At 36.9% G+C, this 14,277-nt stretch overlaps 1 protein-coding gene across 3 annotated transcripts in view; it reads right to left on the bottom strand.

Annotated features, from left to right (window-relative positions):
* Positions 1–804: 804 nt before the first annotated feature.
* numbl (NUMB like endocytic adaptor protein) overlaps positions 805–14,277 on the bottom strand; it is a 52,512-nt gene continuing 39,039 nt past the window's right edge. For all 3 annotated transcript variants that reach the window (XM_039670899.2, XM_039670897.2, XM_039670898.2), the window contains exons 3-9: positions 13,204–13,278; positions 11,340–11,414; positions 8,601–8,741; positions 7,065–7,269; positions 6,715–6,981; positions 5,418–5,594; positions 805–3,977 (exon numbers count right to left, since the gene is read on the bottom strand). In XM_039670899.2, coding sequence (XP_039526833.2) covers positions 3,178–3,977; positions 5,418–5,594; positions 6,715–6,981; positions 7,065–7,269; positions 8,601–8,741; positions 11,340–11,414; positions 13,204–13,278 — 1,740 coding nt within the window. In that variant the 3' untranslated portion in view covers positions 805–3,177. The remainder of the gene's footprint in view (positions 3,978–5,417; positions 5,595–6,714; positions 6,982–7,064; positions 7,270–8,600; positions 8,742–11,339; positions 11,415–13,203; positions 13,279–14,277) is intronic.

Below are 14,277 nucleotides of genomic sequence, written 5' to 3'. Positions count from 1 at the left end.
AGTATAGAGAAACAATGGAGCAGCACATCAACAATATTCCATTTTGAATCATAGCCCCGGACCATAACGAAGACATTAATGCGGTGATGGGGATTAATTTGACATATTTCTATAGATTTTTTTTTTAAATGATATAAAATCGTATTTTTAAGTCATTATACTGAAAATAAAGTCATTAAAAATAGACCATAATGCAAATAAAAATTATACTGATAAATTATAAATTAAAAACATCATAAATGCAAGTAGCCTATTTATACATCATGGTATGCATAAATACTAAAATTAACATCAATGCATCATATATAAATACTTACATTTATGATGTTTTTAATTTATAATTTATCAGTATAATTTTAATCGCGATTAATCGCATCCAAAATAAAAGTTTGTGTTTACATAATATATGTGCGTGTAGTGTATAATTATTTTGTATATATATATATATATATATATATAAATACACACACATCCATGTATATATTTAAGAAATATTTGCGTGCATATACTGTATATTTAAACATAATTTATATTAAATATAAATAGTAATATTTTATATATTAATAACACATTTTTCTTAAATATATACATGCATGTGTGTGAATTTATATATACAAATATATACCAAATAATTATATACAGCACACACACACATATATTATAAACACAAACTTTTATTTTGGATGCAATTACTCACGATTAATCGTTGCCCATGCCCTAATATATATATATAAAGTACATACACAATTTATTCATAATTTTCATCTGATGTATGATGTACATGAATTAAGCCACCAACAAAAGAACCATTGTTTATATTATATTATTTATTTATCTTTTATACAATGTAATTACAATAGAAATATGTAGGTTTAAAAAACAAAATTCTGTAAATAAAGAATAAAAATAAACTCCACTGGTTTGTTATCACTACACTTAAGTTTACAATCAACTTTATGAGGTAATTTAGTTCCCCGGTTTTGAAAAACCTAGATTTTGTCAAGGGGGAGAGAGCGGACAAAAAGACCAGGGCATTTGAGTAGAATTAATTCATCCATTTAACGCCACACAACGCATCGCTTGGCCGAATTACAAATGCATTGTCTTTGGAAAAAGAACTATTTTTAGATTCATTGTGCCACACAATAGACCCGCTTGACCCTGTAATAAACAATTGATAAGAAAACCGGGATGTCAATTTAAAACACATTACGGTCAAAATGGCCTTTTCGAAACAGGAGTTAAAAACATTGTGCCTGCCTTGAACGTCCACTGCTATTACCCTCCACAGGAAGTGTGTGTGGAGTTCACCTCACCGAGCACAGTGTGCAGTCTGACTTTGATCATCTAGCTTTGAAAATTGCAGGCTCAACACACTCCAGAAAGATCATTCAACATCTTATTCGTACACTCTGATGAAAATAAATATACAAACATTGAGCATTTTTTCTAAAGAGGTCATATGATGCTTTTAAATGTCTTCCCTTTCCTTTAGTGTGTAACATGTATAAGATCTACAAAGTCTCCTATAAAGGGATTTATCGAATCGACGTCACGATGAGGCATATTGCCTGTCCAAAAAGGCTTCAGTAAATTCCAGTGCTGTTATGTCGTGGAGACGCTGTGTGTTCGGATGTGAAAACAAATTCCCTTTGTTTGGCCAGCAGAAAACAGATGAAATTAAGAATTAGTGGTTAAGATTTATTTATAACACTGTTCCTGCACAATAAAAGCCAAAAGTTAGCTTGTGTACAGCGCATTTTACGGATGACAGCTGGGATTTCAGACAGACTAGGAATAGTGGTACTGCAATAGTTTACAATATGTGAAAAATAATGTTTTTTGAACATTTCATTACAAAATAAACTTTTAAAATAGCATCATATGACCTCTTTAAATGATAAATGTGCCTAAATGCACAACGTTGGAGAAAATATGAACCTCATGAATGAGAAGGATTTGATTTTAGAATAATTGCATGAGATCCTATTGTGTAGAGTGCTTGACATTATTCACCTGCAATTAAAAGACAATTATTCCCTTTCTTAGACCAGCGAGAGTGAAACAGTGGTGATAAGAAACGAAAGCCAAGACTAATATGCATATTCAATGTTTTAACAGACTGTAATATGGGATATTTTAAACATGCATGACCGGTACCATTTGACTCTGTCCCTTTAAGAGTCTGTGTAGTCGTTCCATTGCTTGCATAAACGGACACTATAACCTTCCCTCTTCAACCCTTTTCTAATATTTTCTAATACAGTTGATCTGCACAAATACCCATTCTAACCCATTTTGTCATTTTAATGCCCTAGAATGGTCACAAAGTACATTCTTAATAACTGAGAAGCCCCATGAATCCTATTGAAGGTAATGTTATTGTCAACTTGAACATATAATAAAATATAAAACTATAATCCTCTGAAAAGTTGTTCCAGAAAAGGTTCCACGTCAATAAACAAAGGTCAAGGTTACTACACTGGCATTTTGGTCTAGTTTTTCATTGCATTATGGGTGTCAATAATATAGTCAGGGTTGGAATGTGCCTGTCGGTGAACTTGGTGATGCTTCGATGGTCATGACTGATTCACTTGAAATTAATGAAACTAAATGGCCACAGAAGGGGCAATAAATAAAAGTAAACTGAAAGCATGCTATTTACATCACAAAGTAAACTCAATCTTCAACAAGATACTGTAGCTCAAATTATTTTTAAATCTATCATTTGGTGACTCAGTTTTCAAGTAGCCAATTTATTCCACTTGTAATTTTTCACCCAGTTCAATAAAAATAAATACGAGGGGAAACCCAAGAATAATTAAAATCTGATTTAAAATAACCATTATAATCAAATAAAAACAATAAATAGCTTCTGACCATCCCCTAATTTCAGCATTTCCTTTACTGTAGGTAAAAAGGGTCATTACTGGTGAAAGTAATGTGCAGGTTTCTCTTTAAAAGCTGTCCCGTAAGTGCCAAACCATTGTGACTGTCTTTCCGTTCTCCAAATCTTGAGTCTGACTCTCAAAATGACACAAAATGCAACCGGATGATCTTTAACAACAACCAATACCCTCAAACAGACCAGGAGCGTAAGAAATCCCTTTCAAGACCAAAAAAAGGAAAGGGGAGTGGGTTATGAAACAGTTCCAAACTTTCAGAGTCTCCTTACAATTATAGTTCAATCTCAAAAGTCTTTTGTAAGTCATTCGAAAAAGGGTTTTGCGCCTTCGGTTGCGATTTGGACTCCAGAGCAGCCCACTTTGCCTCAAAATGCTCTGCTTCCTGGGAACTTCCTGTGGGATTCGGATTCTGATTCTCCATCGGCCAACTAGTACCGCTTTTTACGGTGCTACCGTTTTGAGTAACACTGGTGGTCGCGGCCGTTGATGGAAAGGAGTTGTGCGGGTGGCCGTTGATGGTTGGAGGAGAGGCGAATGTGGTGGTTGGGAAACCTCCGGGGAGGGTGGGGAAAGCCGAATGTTGGCCACCACCGAGCGTACCAGTCTTAGGCCCCATCCCGATTCCCAACGCTGCTCCGCCCCCTGTACTGGCTGCAGAGCAGAATACATTAGCTACCATTTGCGACGGTGTGATGCCCACCACGGGCACACTGGCATTGGGGTAGGTCATGCTGTTGGCCAGAGTGGGCATATATGGCTGCATAGGTACAAAAGCTGGTTGAAGAGGCTGTTGGGTGAACATGCCAACAGGTGCAGGAGTGACGTCAAAGGCCATTGGGAATGGCTGCATTGAGGTGGGCAGGGAACCAGGTGCGATGGGAATAGTGGGCATGGGTGGAGGTTGCTGAGTGGGTGGTGGCGGTAGAGTAGGTGGAGTCTGCTGGGCTTTAACCGCTTTAGCAACCTCTTCCAGCCAGCGCTCTGCTTCAGATGGGGTCCGTTTGTGGCCGCCCTGAGGCATGGGAGCGGGAGACTGGACAGCTGGCTCTGTTTGAACCCATGAGCTTGTAGCTGGGGAACAACAGGAGGGGTAAGAATGTGAAGTCATCTTTATTTATAGAGCATTTTGAACAATCCAGATTGTTTTAACCTGTTAACAGTAAGCCCCCTTTTTAACATAGACGTGAAAATGTACTATGCAAACTTAAGGACAATTCACACCGCACCGACAGACAGCAATAAACAATTCGTCGGGTTTTGTCGAATCGTGCGTTACCCCTTGCTTGATTGAACATGTTGGATTGCCATTAGAATGTCTGAGAAGTGACGTGCAGAAAACCGTTTACTGTAAAGCAGATGTACTGCACTTAAAGGGATACTCCACTTTTTTTTTTGGAAATAGGCTCATTTTACCACTCCCCCAGAGTTAAACAGTTGAGTTTTACCGTTTTTGAATCCATTCAGCCGATTTTCTGATATTTAGAAGAATATCAGCAACCAGACAGTTTCTGGTCTCATTGACTTCCATAGTAGGAAAAAAAAATACTATGGAAGTCAATAAGACCAGAAACTGTCTGGTTACTGATACTCTTCTAAATATCAAAAAATCGTTTGAATACATTTGAAAACGGTAAAACCCAACTGTTTAACTCTGGGGGAGTGGTAAAATGAGCCTATTTCCAAAAAAAGTGGAGTATCCCTTTAACATTTGATATTTTATACAAAATGGATATTTTACAGAATAACTTGGACTCTAAAACGGTTAGAAAATCAAAGCCGTATGTCTAACCAAGTTGTGTTCCAAATTTGAAGTTGATATCACAAAAATGTAGGTTTCTGTGAGTTTTTGTTTAGGTGCTATACCAAAAAGCAAATGGGTGAGACACACTCTCCATTGATTTTTTTAATGAATTCTCCAGTCACAAAACTGACAAAACTTCTATCGCAAGACAGTGGCCAAATATATAACATTGAGACCTTTTCAACGATATGTGATTTGTCAAGATTAGAAAAAGTTTTGATTGCAAAATAGTGGAGTAAATTTAGTAAAATTCGAAACATAAGACCACCCATTAGGGGGAGGAATCTAGTACCAAGAGCAAATTAGTGTCTGGTTTATGACCAACAGTCCCACTACCAGGACACTGACAGTTAAGCAGCTTCACAGTAATTAACAGGAAAATATGAGACAAACTCAGTGTTGATTCGGTTCAATAACAGTGTAAAGTTAATTCTAAAATTAGTTTAATTCAGCTAGAAGACAATAGAGTTGTTTCAGCTTAATTCAGTTCAGTGTTGATTCAATTTAGTGTCGATGTTGCAAAAATCATCAATTATGAAATCTATAAGGCTCTACAGAAGACAACAGTGTCGTCATCCAGCCCGAGTTTTGTTCTCATCCGATAGAGTCGGTGTAGTCAGATCTGTAATCTTACTGTATATCAAGTGTCTTTTAGACCCCTGTTCAGAATATATCTATATGTTTGTGTTGGGTTATGCAGTCCGTGTTACCTTGCAGTGGAGCAGGTGGAGGGGGAATAGCAGGTGGAGCGCTGCAAACTGGCAAGCAGTTGCTGTTAACTTTGGCACACAGGTCCTCAGATGGTTTGGTGAAAGAGTTGTTGATTTGGCTGCACAGAGCGTTTATGCTGTCTGCCTCTCCTGCCAAAGACAGATCCATCTCTGGAACTAACACAAACCAATAGGGAAGCTCAATCACACTTGTGTGGCTCATATTGGTGGGCCATGCATGCAGTTTATGGGATTTTGCTAGCTACAATAACCTGGGTCTATGATATAAGATTCAGATTTGAATTAAATTCATACTTTTACCCAGCAAGGGTGCATTATACTAATCAAAAGTGACAGTAAAGACATTTATGATGTTACAAATGATTTCTATTTCATATAAAGGCTTATATATTATATAAAATGATATAAACTATTTGTACTGTATTTTATTCAAATAAATAAAGCCTTGGTAAAACGTATTATTTCAAAATCATTTAAAAAAAACCTCACCAACTTTTATTTATACGTTTAGGTTCGTAATATCTGATATGATCAATTTTGAATTCTCAAATTCTAGAATAAATTAATTTGTGTCTTTTAAAACTATATTATACTTTAATACAATAATTGTCAGATTATTAGGATCACACAGAATTTTAAAATAGGATCTCTAATAAAAAAATAAAATACAATTTTTTATATATTATTTTTATATAATAAATAACTAAATAAATAAATAATGGTCTGCTTTGTCTTGTTTTCACAACTACAAAGCAACATTTTTATGAAGAAAAACAATTGTACTACATACAATACGATGTCCTCAAACTTCCTACATATTTATTATTTGTATATTTATTATTCATGGATAAACCCTGTCTTATATGGCATTGTTAAAAACATGACCCATAATTCCCCTTTTCGAATTTAGTCCGGGGATTAAGCCAGAGAACAGAATCAGCGGCATAATTCGGTGCAAAACATGTTATCTATAGAGCACTACATGAAAAGGGATCAATGGAAGGGACCCTCATATAGATAACAGATCTATGTAAATGCAGCAGTTTATGGTCTAGAGAATACACACTCAAATGTATGGGTACCATCAATGGAAATAGAGTTTCTGAGATGGTACTTTATGTATATTTGTATGCAGACTCAGCATTAGATACATTTCAAATGCCAAAGTCCACTAGTTGATGATACAGAGTGCACAAAGCTAAGGCGGTAAACATTACTGGGTCAACATTACGGTTCCATTACACTTACACAGTTTGAGTACACAAAAATAACTCACCTGGGTTCTTGGTCTGGAAGTCCGTCTTGCGCTGAAGGGTTGATGGGAGATCATTCAAGCGTAGAGAGAGCTGCCGTTTGAAGGGTGAGTTCTTCTGGCTAAGTTGAGGGAAGCCTCGGAAGGAGCCCTGCCGCACCAGCTGCTCGATAGGAGCGTGTCGGCGCGGGATGGCGTGAGGCCCGCCTGGCTCCGCCCTCTCCCCAGGTGAAGCCGCTCCCTCCGGAGGAGAAGCATTTCCAGGTGGAATTGCAGAGATATAACATGCGTCTGCAGAGAGGGAGATTCACTAATCAGCAGCAGCATCACAAAGAAAGCCTTTGGTGTTTGAGAGCAATGGAAACGAGACTGACCTTTCTTTTTGTCCTGCAGCTGTTTCATGATGTCCTCCCGGTCACTTTGCTGTCCAGCAGAGGAGATGCGGAAGGAGCCTTCCCTCACGAACGAGGTGCGGCTTGCATCGAAGGAAGCCGTGACCCCGCACTCCTTCTCTCTGCGTTGCTTCCGCTCAAGGCAAGCAGCAAACGCGCATCCAACTGCATGACTCAAACGTTCACCCTATAGTTGCATTAGCATTGTGGAAACACCCAAAAATATTTTGTTGTTCAAGAAAAAAACTTGAGATGCTAAGATAAATTTAAGGTAAAAACATAGTCTATAGACCATTTTGCAAGATGTAAACAACAGTGGTCCAGAAACACTTCCTGTTTCGGTTTGTAACTGTTTTCTTTATTTCATATGTAAAGAAAACATCTTAAAAATGTTTGTTTAACTTTTTGATTCAGTTTTATATTTCCTGTTGGTTGTATTTTATCCCAGCTTTTATGTAGTGCTTCTGGACCAGTGTTGTTTACATCTTGCAAAATGGTCTATATAATATTAAAAATAAAGTTTAATAAAACATAATACAACTACAAAATTTAAAGATATTTAAAACTTCTGAAAGTATATCTTAAATTAAGCAAGTTTTCACATAAATCTTAGAATAATAATGAAAATGCTGTGGATAATGCTACATCACGGGGTAACACTTTAGTTTAGGGTCCAATTCTCACTATTATCCAGTTGCTTATTAACATAGTAAAGCGAGCCGAGTTGAGTCATTCTACATCCCTTAATTCCACTTGATACCTAAAATTAACATCTACCTATAAATAAGCAGTAATAATTATAGTTAATAGTTGGTTAAGAATTGGACTCTAATTTAATGTGTGACCCATTATCACAACACTGTACACTTTAAAAAAAACACCTTCTTTTTTTTACAATTAAAATATTTTGAAAAGCTAAGACAAATTTAAGATAAAAATATATTTAAATATATATATATATTTATTATTAAAAAACAATACAATACATTTAAAGATATTTAATACTTCTGACAGTATATAAGATGTCTGACACTGTCTTAAATTAAGCTTATTGTTTCCAATATTTGTACATTTATGCTTAAAACAAGATGAAAAAAAAAACGTTAGTCAATGAGGTAAATAAACTTAATTCAAGAAATGAAGATATGTTTTCAGTATGTAACTACGTATCATGTTTATGTATCATGTTAACTTTGGAATGATTGGGAAAATTATACTTTATACAGAGTATCAAAACGAGGTTAGTCTGTGTTTACGTATCCAGTTCTGTTACTGTTTTTATGGGGTGTACAGAAACGTGATATGGTAACAAAAGTTGTTTTTGTCTAGAATAGTATTGGGATCCTAATCAAAGCTCCATTCCATTCTAGTCCTTAATGTGTTTTTCTCTGTGCCAAGTGCAGATAACAGCCTCTAAGCGGTTATGCCACTTGAGATAACACTGCAATAATCCCTATCTTAATCCCACTTTGCAGGGAACAGAGGCTGAAGAATTAATCTCCGCTGGGTTCTGCTCACCGAGTCCTTCAAGGCCATGAAGCAGTGGCACATCCAGCGGCGAGTCGTTCCATCACGGCAGATATAGGAGAACGCCTTATCGTAATTACGGTCAGGTGCGCAGAAAGACACTTTCTCAATGGTCTGGTCAACAATGAGGTCCTACAGAGAAAATAAGAAAGGGATAGATTGGTTGTTGTTTGTGGCATTTTTAAAAAAAAATCTAAACATTTTTAAAATATACAGATTAAGTAACCACATAGGTAATATTTAACTATTGAGGTTAAATGTGTTTGGCTTTCTGTCCGCAGAGGAAGGGCTCCAGCTCAACTCAAGCTCTGATAAAGCAGGTGCTTGGAAGATATTTTTGGAAGGGTGCTTGTTGTATTTTTCTGGTCACCGAAAAGATGGCATTTTTATTACTGAACAGGTGAGTACGGCATTTTATTGAACAGATATGCAGCTCTCTAACAGAGTTCATTGTAAAGCATTAACTACTGTGAAAGCTCATGTCTTAATGGGTTGAGCTGTGCTGAAATTTGTTTTCAAAGTACCATTTCAGAGCCAAAGCACAACCAAAACAATGTTCTTCCACAAAATGCATGCAGTTTTGTTTTTAAACTGCTAGATGTCCAAAAATTACATTTTAACTAAAAAATCTGAGGTTCACGGAGGGTTTGTAAATCCAGAGGAGAGTTTTCAGGAAGTCAATAATTTATTTTTATTTTTTTTGTGGGGCTGGGGCATAATGAAAAAGTGGTATAACTGTACTGAGATTGTGATTAAGTGATTTCAGTTTTAAAATATTATTTGAATTAATGTATCCAAAAGATTGCTCTTCCTTTATTCTTATTTGTCCATGACCCAACCACATTGTACCGTTTTTGTCCTTTTGATTGTTCTAGCATGACTAAAGCTTTTTGTGTAGCCTGGACCTCCCACTGTAACAGTGGCTAGTGTTTCCTTGTAAGGGGGCCACACTAAATTCATAATGCATGAGTTGAACAGTTTAGAAGTGGTAGGTGAGGGGTCAGTGAAGCAGAGGAGGACTGGGTTGAGGTGAGGGGCCTATTCATTGTTGGCCAATTACTGACTGAAGGGGCCCAGGTCAGAGCTCTAAAAGCTTCATCATGGATGAATGTGTCCTGGGGAGGATAACAGGGGTTTACAGTGGACAGGAACTTTATTGATTCATGAATGCTGACTCATCTCAGTTGTCAGGAATAAGACTGTCTGGTCTTTACTAACAAAAATAAGTCTGGTCTTGTAATCAATAACCCTTTAACTATGATGAAAATTGACAAGGCTGCTAGTCACACTTGATTTGGTCAATAGTTTTCACGGCTATTTAAATGATCAGGAGTGGGAGATATGTCCAAAATCTTATAGTGATTTAAGTATAGTTCTGGAAATAATACAAATTTTAGATACCGGATGTACTGTAAGTAAAAAAACTCCTCAAACATACACTGAAGACAAGTCAGAAATCCAATAAAAAAAAAAACTAATTACAAACAATATGACAAATACAATAAAAAATATGATTCTTAAAAATTCTTATTCAAGCTATAAAACAGTGGGTGACTTTCTTTTTACCTTTTGTAGTTATATATCTACGGCAGTATATAGATAACACTGCAATTAGGCTGCTGTCACTTTAAGACCTAACACATGGATCCAATATACTGACACACATCTGACCTTTTAGTAACACACCCGAAGTCCAAGGTAAACTTCGCTTGTTCGTGTTTCGCTCCGTCTCGAAGCGCACACACTGAAACTCACCTGGGGAAGAGTTTGAGTTTTCTTTCGCAGCTTAAGGCCTGTTCACACCAAGAACGACAACTATGAAGATAACCATATTCATAACTATATTAGCATCCACATCTATGCACGATAAAGTATTGTTCAAAATTGAAAGTGATTCCAACGATATCGTTCCTCTGTGCCGTTAACGTTATTGCTCTTGGTGTGAACGGGCCTTTAATATGCTCTTAATAACTCTATAATATCAAGCATGTCATGCAGTAGACTGCAGTTTACGGCAGACTGATTTGGACATTAAGTTTGGGCTTTTAAGGAGGGGCAAAAAGAGATGTAAAGGAATTGGTATCTCAATTATAATGTTTCAGTATTGTTGGAAGGCAAATTTGAAAGAAGAAATTCGATTAATCGCACAGCCCTAAAGTGAAGTTTAGCGCGATAAAGGAGAAGAGGGACAGGACAACACAGGTGGCGTGAGACAGCGGCAGGAAGGATTAGGTGGCAGCGCTGACTCATATGCATATGGGGGGATTACTAGAAGGGCATAATGAATGGACGTTTAAGTCTGGAGCCCTTACGGGAAACAAAAAAGAAAGCTTTGTGGCCTTCCGCCTTCTACTATGTGAGCTGAAACCTCATTATGTGAGGCCTTTGACCTTTTCTGGTTAACTTTCCGGGTTTTGTGTGAGGGAAGGATGTTACATTAATCCTGCAACTTTCAAAAGAACAACCCAACCGTGAGAGACACGGGAACCCTTGGCCTCAAAAGTCATCTCGTGTCTTTGAGACAGTCTAAGTGATGTCTCATGAAGCCGGATGGTCATGTGACGGGTCTTTTGGAGGTCTGCCAGCTTCCTGTTACTACATATTTTGTGTTTCCTACAGACCTACTCTCTCGCCGATTGACTCTGATGGCTTGGGAGCTTTTTCGGGGACCAAAAACCCTTGATTAATCGTTTTTAATGGATGCACAACAGAATGTCTATGCAAACATACCTTGGTTTTATCATCCACTACTCTCAGGCCATCGGCAGACACCCAAAGAACAGCCTTGACAGTTTTTTTCCCACTCTGAAAAGAAATATTGAAACAACATCAGCCTTTTGACACAACTGGACATTAGCACTACTGCAGAGGTTTTGATTTGCTGTGCATCGTGCATTCTAGCACAATTATATTTGACCATGATATATTTCCATGACACTTTTAGCTTTTGTCAGCTCAATATTTCCTACAGTGCATTAGAGAGTTACCTGACAACATGCTGACCTGCGATACATGTGAGTTCCAGGAACAAGCCCCATTAAGGCCAGATACAACTTGGCAAATAAGAACATTTATGTAAGGGCAATATTATTAAAAAACATAATTAAACAAAAAATAAAACTCTTTACTATTTCAAATAAATGCTCTCATTTTGAAAATATTAAGAAAAAACATTGAGCAGCTTTTTAACAGGATTGCATACTGTTTGTATACCTTTGTATATTCCTTTGTATGTTAGTTACTCGCAATGCGATCTTCCTATTTGAGGTCTTTGGCCCTGAGGTACAAAGGCCGAACTCATCACAAGTAGACTGAGAGTACACATCTAGTACTCAATGAGGACAGGTTAGACTGCAAGAGCATCTCTCTAGGTTTTGGAACAGGCTTTAAATCTTTCACTGAATCTGTTGTGAGCACATGTCTGTTTGAGAGAGTGAAGGATTGGACAAAGTGAAACGCATTTAATCTGGAAAAACTGTAGGAATAAGTAAAAGTGAAGAATGCAGCTAAATCAAGAAGAACTAAGGGAATCCAAATGTCGTTCCAAGCAGCTCAAAAGTTACTGTCCAGCAGAACACTGAGGAAATTACACTGGAGAGTGGAAAAATAAGGAACAAGCACAGGCACAGAGCAGAATGAGATAAAGGCTTTGGGGGTTTTGGAAAGAAGAGAAAATAAATGAAGTGACTGTGTAGACAGACACAGCGGGAACTATCAACATGGGGATGAAGGGGCAGAGCGTATATGAACAGATGGAGTGGCCCCAAAGACAAGGACCACACACAGTCTGTGTCATACAAACTGCACTTCTGGGTGAAAAGGTCTTTGCATAAAAATGAAACAGTTGTTTTACAAACAAACATACATTATAAATACATATACAGTATTGGAGCTCTGTTCTGACAATTCAGTAAAGAGCTGACAGGGCAGCAATACTAAAGATAATAGCCATTGACAGAGCATCTCCGATCTATAAAGATTGATTTTTAAAATAAATGAGACTCTGATACTGTGAGGACTGAGGATTTAATGCACTGGGAGTATATAAAAAGCCTTTTGAACACAATGTGGAAATTTCAATTACTTTTCTAAATGAATTCGCAACTGGCCTAGACATGATCTAGAAAAGACTGTCCCAAAAAGATGGGAATAATTATAAACAAATCTATTGTTACGCATTAATACATTTGGCCAACAGAAACACTGGCCACTTTATATCGAAATTGTACACTTTTCGATGAGTTAATTTTAGACTTCTTCATTGATTTGTATTAATAGATACATTCACAATAGAAATGTATATTATTCTACAAAATAAATATTACAGTTTCAATAAACTTAATAAATTAGTAATTTCCTGATATTTTCAACTTCCCTCAATAGCATTATAATAATATAATATAATATAATATAATATAATATAATATAATATAATATAATATAATATAATATAATATAATATATCACCTATCACATTATAAAATATCAAATTTTTCCTATTCTGGGTGACTGTACAAATGAGCTGCCAGTTTGCTTTTTATAGCAAGTGTATGTTGTTTTATTCAGTGAGAATGGAAAGCATTACTGTCCTCACCAGTTTCAGTTTTTTCACTGCATCTTCGCACACATGCATCCCTCTGGACTCCTCTACCTCCACCAGACCGAGGTACTGCGGAAACAGAGAAAATTAAAGCTGCAAGCAGCATTTATCGGTGTTCAGGTCTTTAAGGCATTTAAGCACAAAAGCATCAAAAGACATTAAGTTGTATGTAGCAGGCATGATTTATCATGATATACTACATTTCAGCTTGATTTTACATAATTAACCATGTTCCAATATGATTTATCATAATTTAACATGTTAAAATATGATTTACTACAGTTTAGTTCACACACTCATTTTCAACTGCAGGATAATAGTCATTTTTTACTATATGTGGTTGTAAATGTTAAAAGATTGAATTGATAAAGTTATACTATGAATTATAGTTGAGTATTGTGAAAAAAAAATTTTAAACAGCAGTGGGCAGTACAACACCACTCATTGGCCACCTATAATCCGATCCTCACGGAACTTTGCGGAGGAACTTTGGTTGCTGTAGCGCCACCTATCCACCTATGCACCTATGCACCTCGTACTCTGATAGCTTTGAGATATACAAATCCGAGATATACACTTTTTTGGGGGGATTTGGGGGCTTTTATATAGGCCTAGACCTAGACTGGTTTGGTCCCGATCGGGCAAAAAACCAGGGACTAGTTCGCAAAAGTGGGTTTTGGACAAAAACCAAAATAACAAATTTATTTTTGCTCCAAATGGAAATCCGAGATATACATCTTGTCCGTCTTGAGCCAGGGATTACAGTGGTGTAAAAACATTGAAGCTAAGTCAAACGGTCTAGGAGTTATGAGCAATTTAGTACTTTTGGTTGCTGTAGCGCCACCTACGGGCCAATCGGGGTCATACTCTGATAGCTTCTCCACAATTCGAGGCCCTACCATCTGACAAAGTTTCACAGCTCCAGCCCTTACGGTTTGGGCTGCACGATGGGTTTTAGGGGATTTTTTTTTTCTTTCTAGCAAATACAGTTTTCAGCACTTCGTGCCTGAACACCTAATAATGAGAGACCTTTTTGATGATTGTAGCGCCACCTATGATCCGATCCTC

Source organism: Pimephales promelas, chromosome 16, assembly GCF_988280905.1.
Source record: "Pimephales promelas chromosome 16, fPimPro1.hap1.1, whole genome shotgun sequence".
Taxonomy (NCBI): Eukaryota; Metazoa; Chordata; class Actinopteri; order Cypriniformes; family Leuciscidae; genus Pimephales; species Pimephales promelas.
Note: the sequence above shows the minus strand (reverse complement) of the source record. Positions and strands in the feature narration are given on the sequence as shown.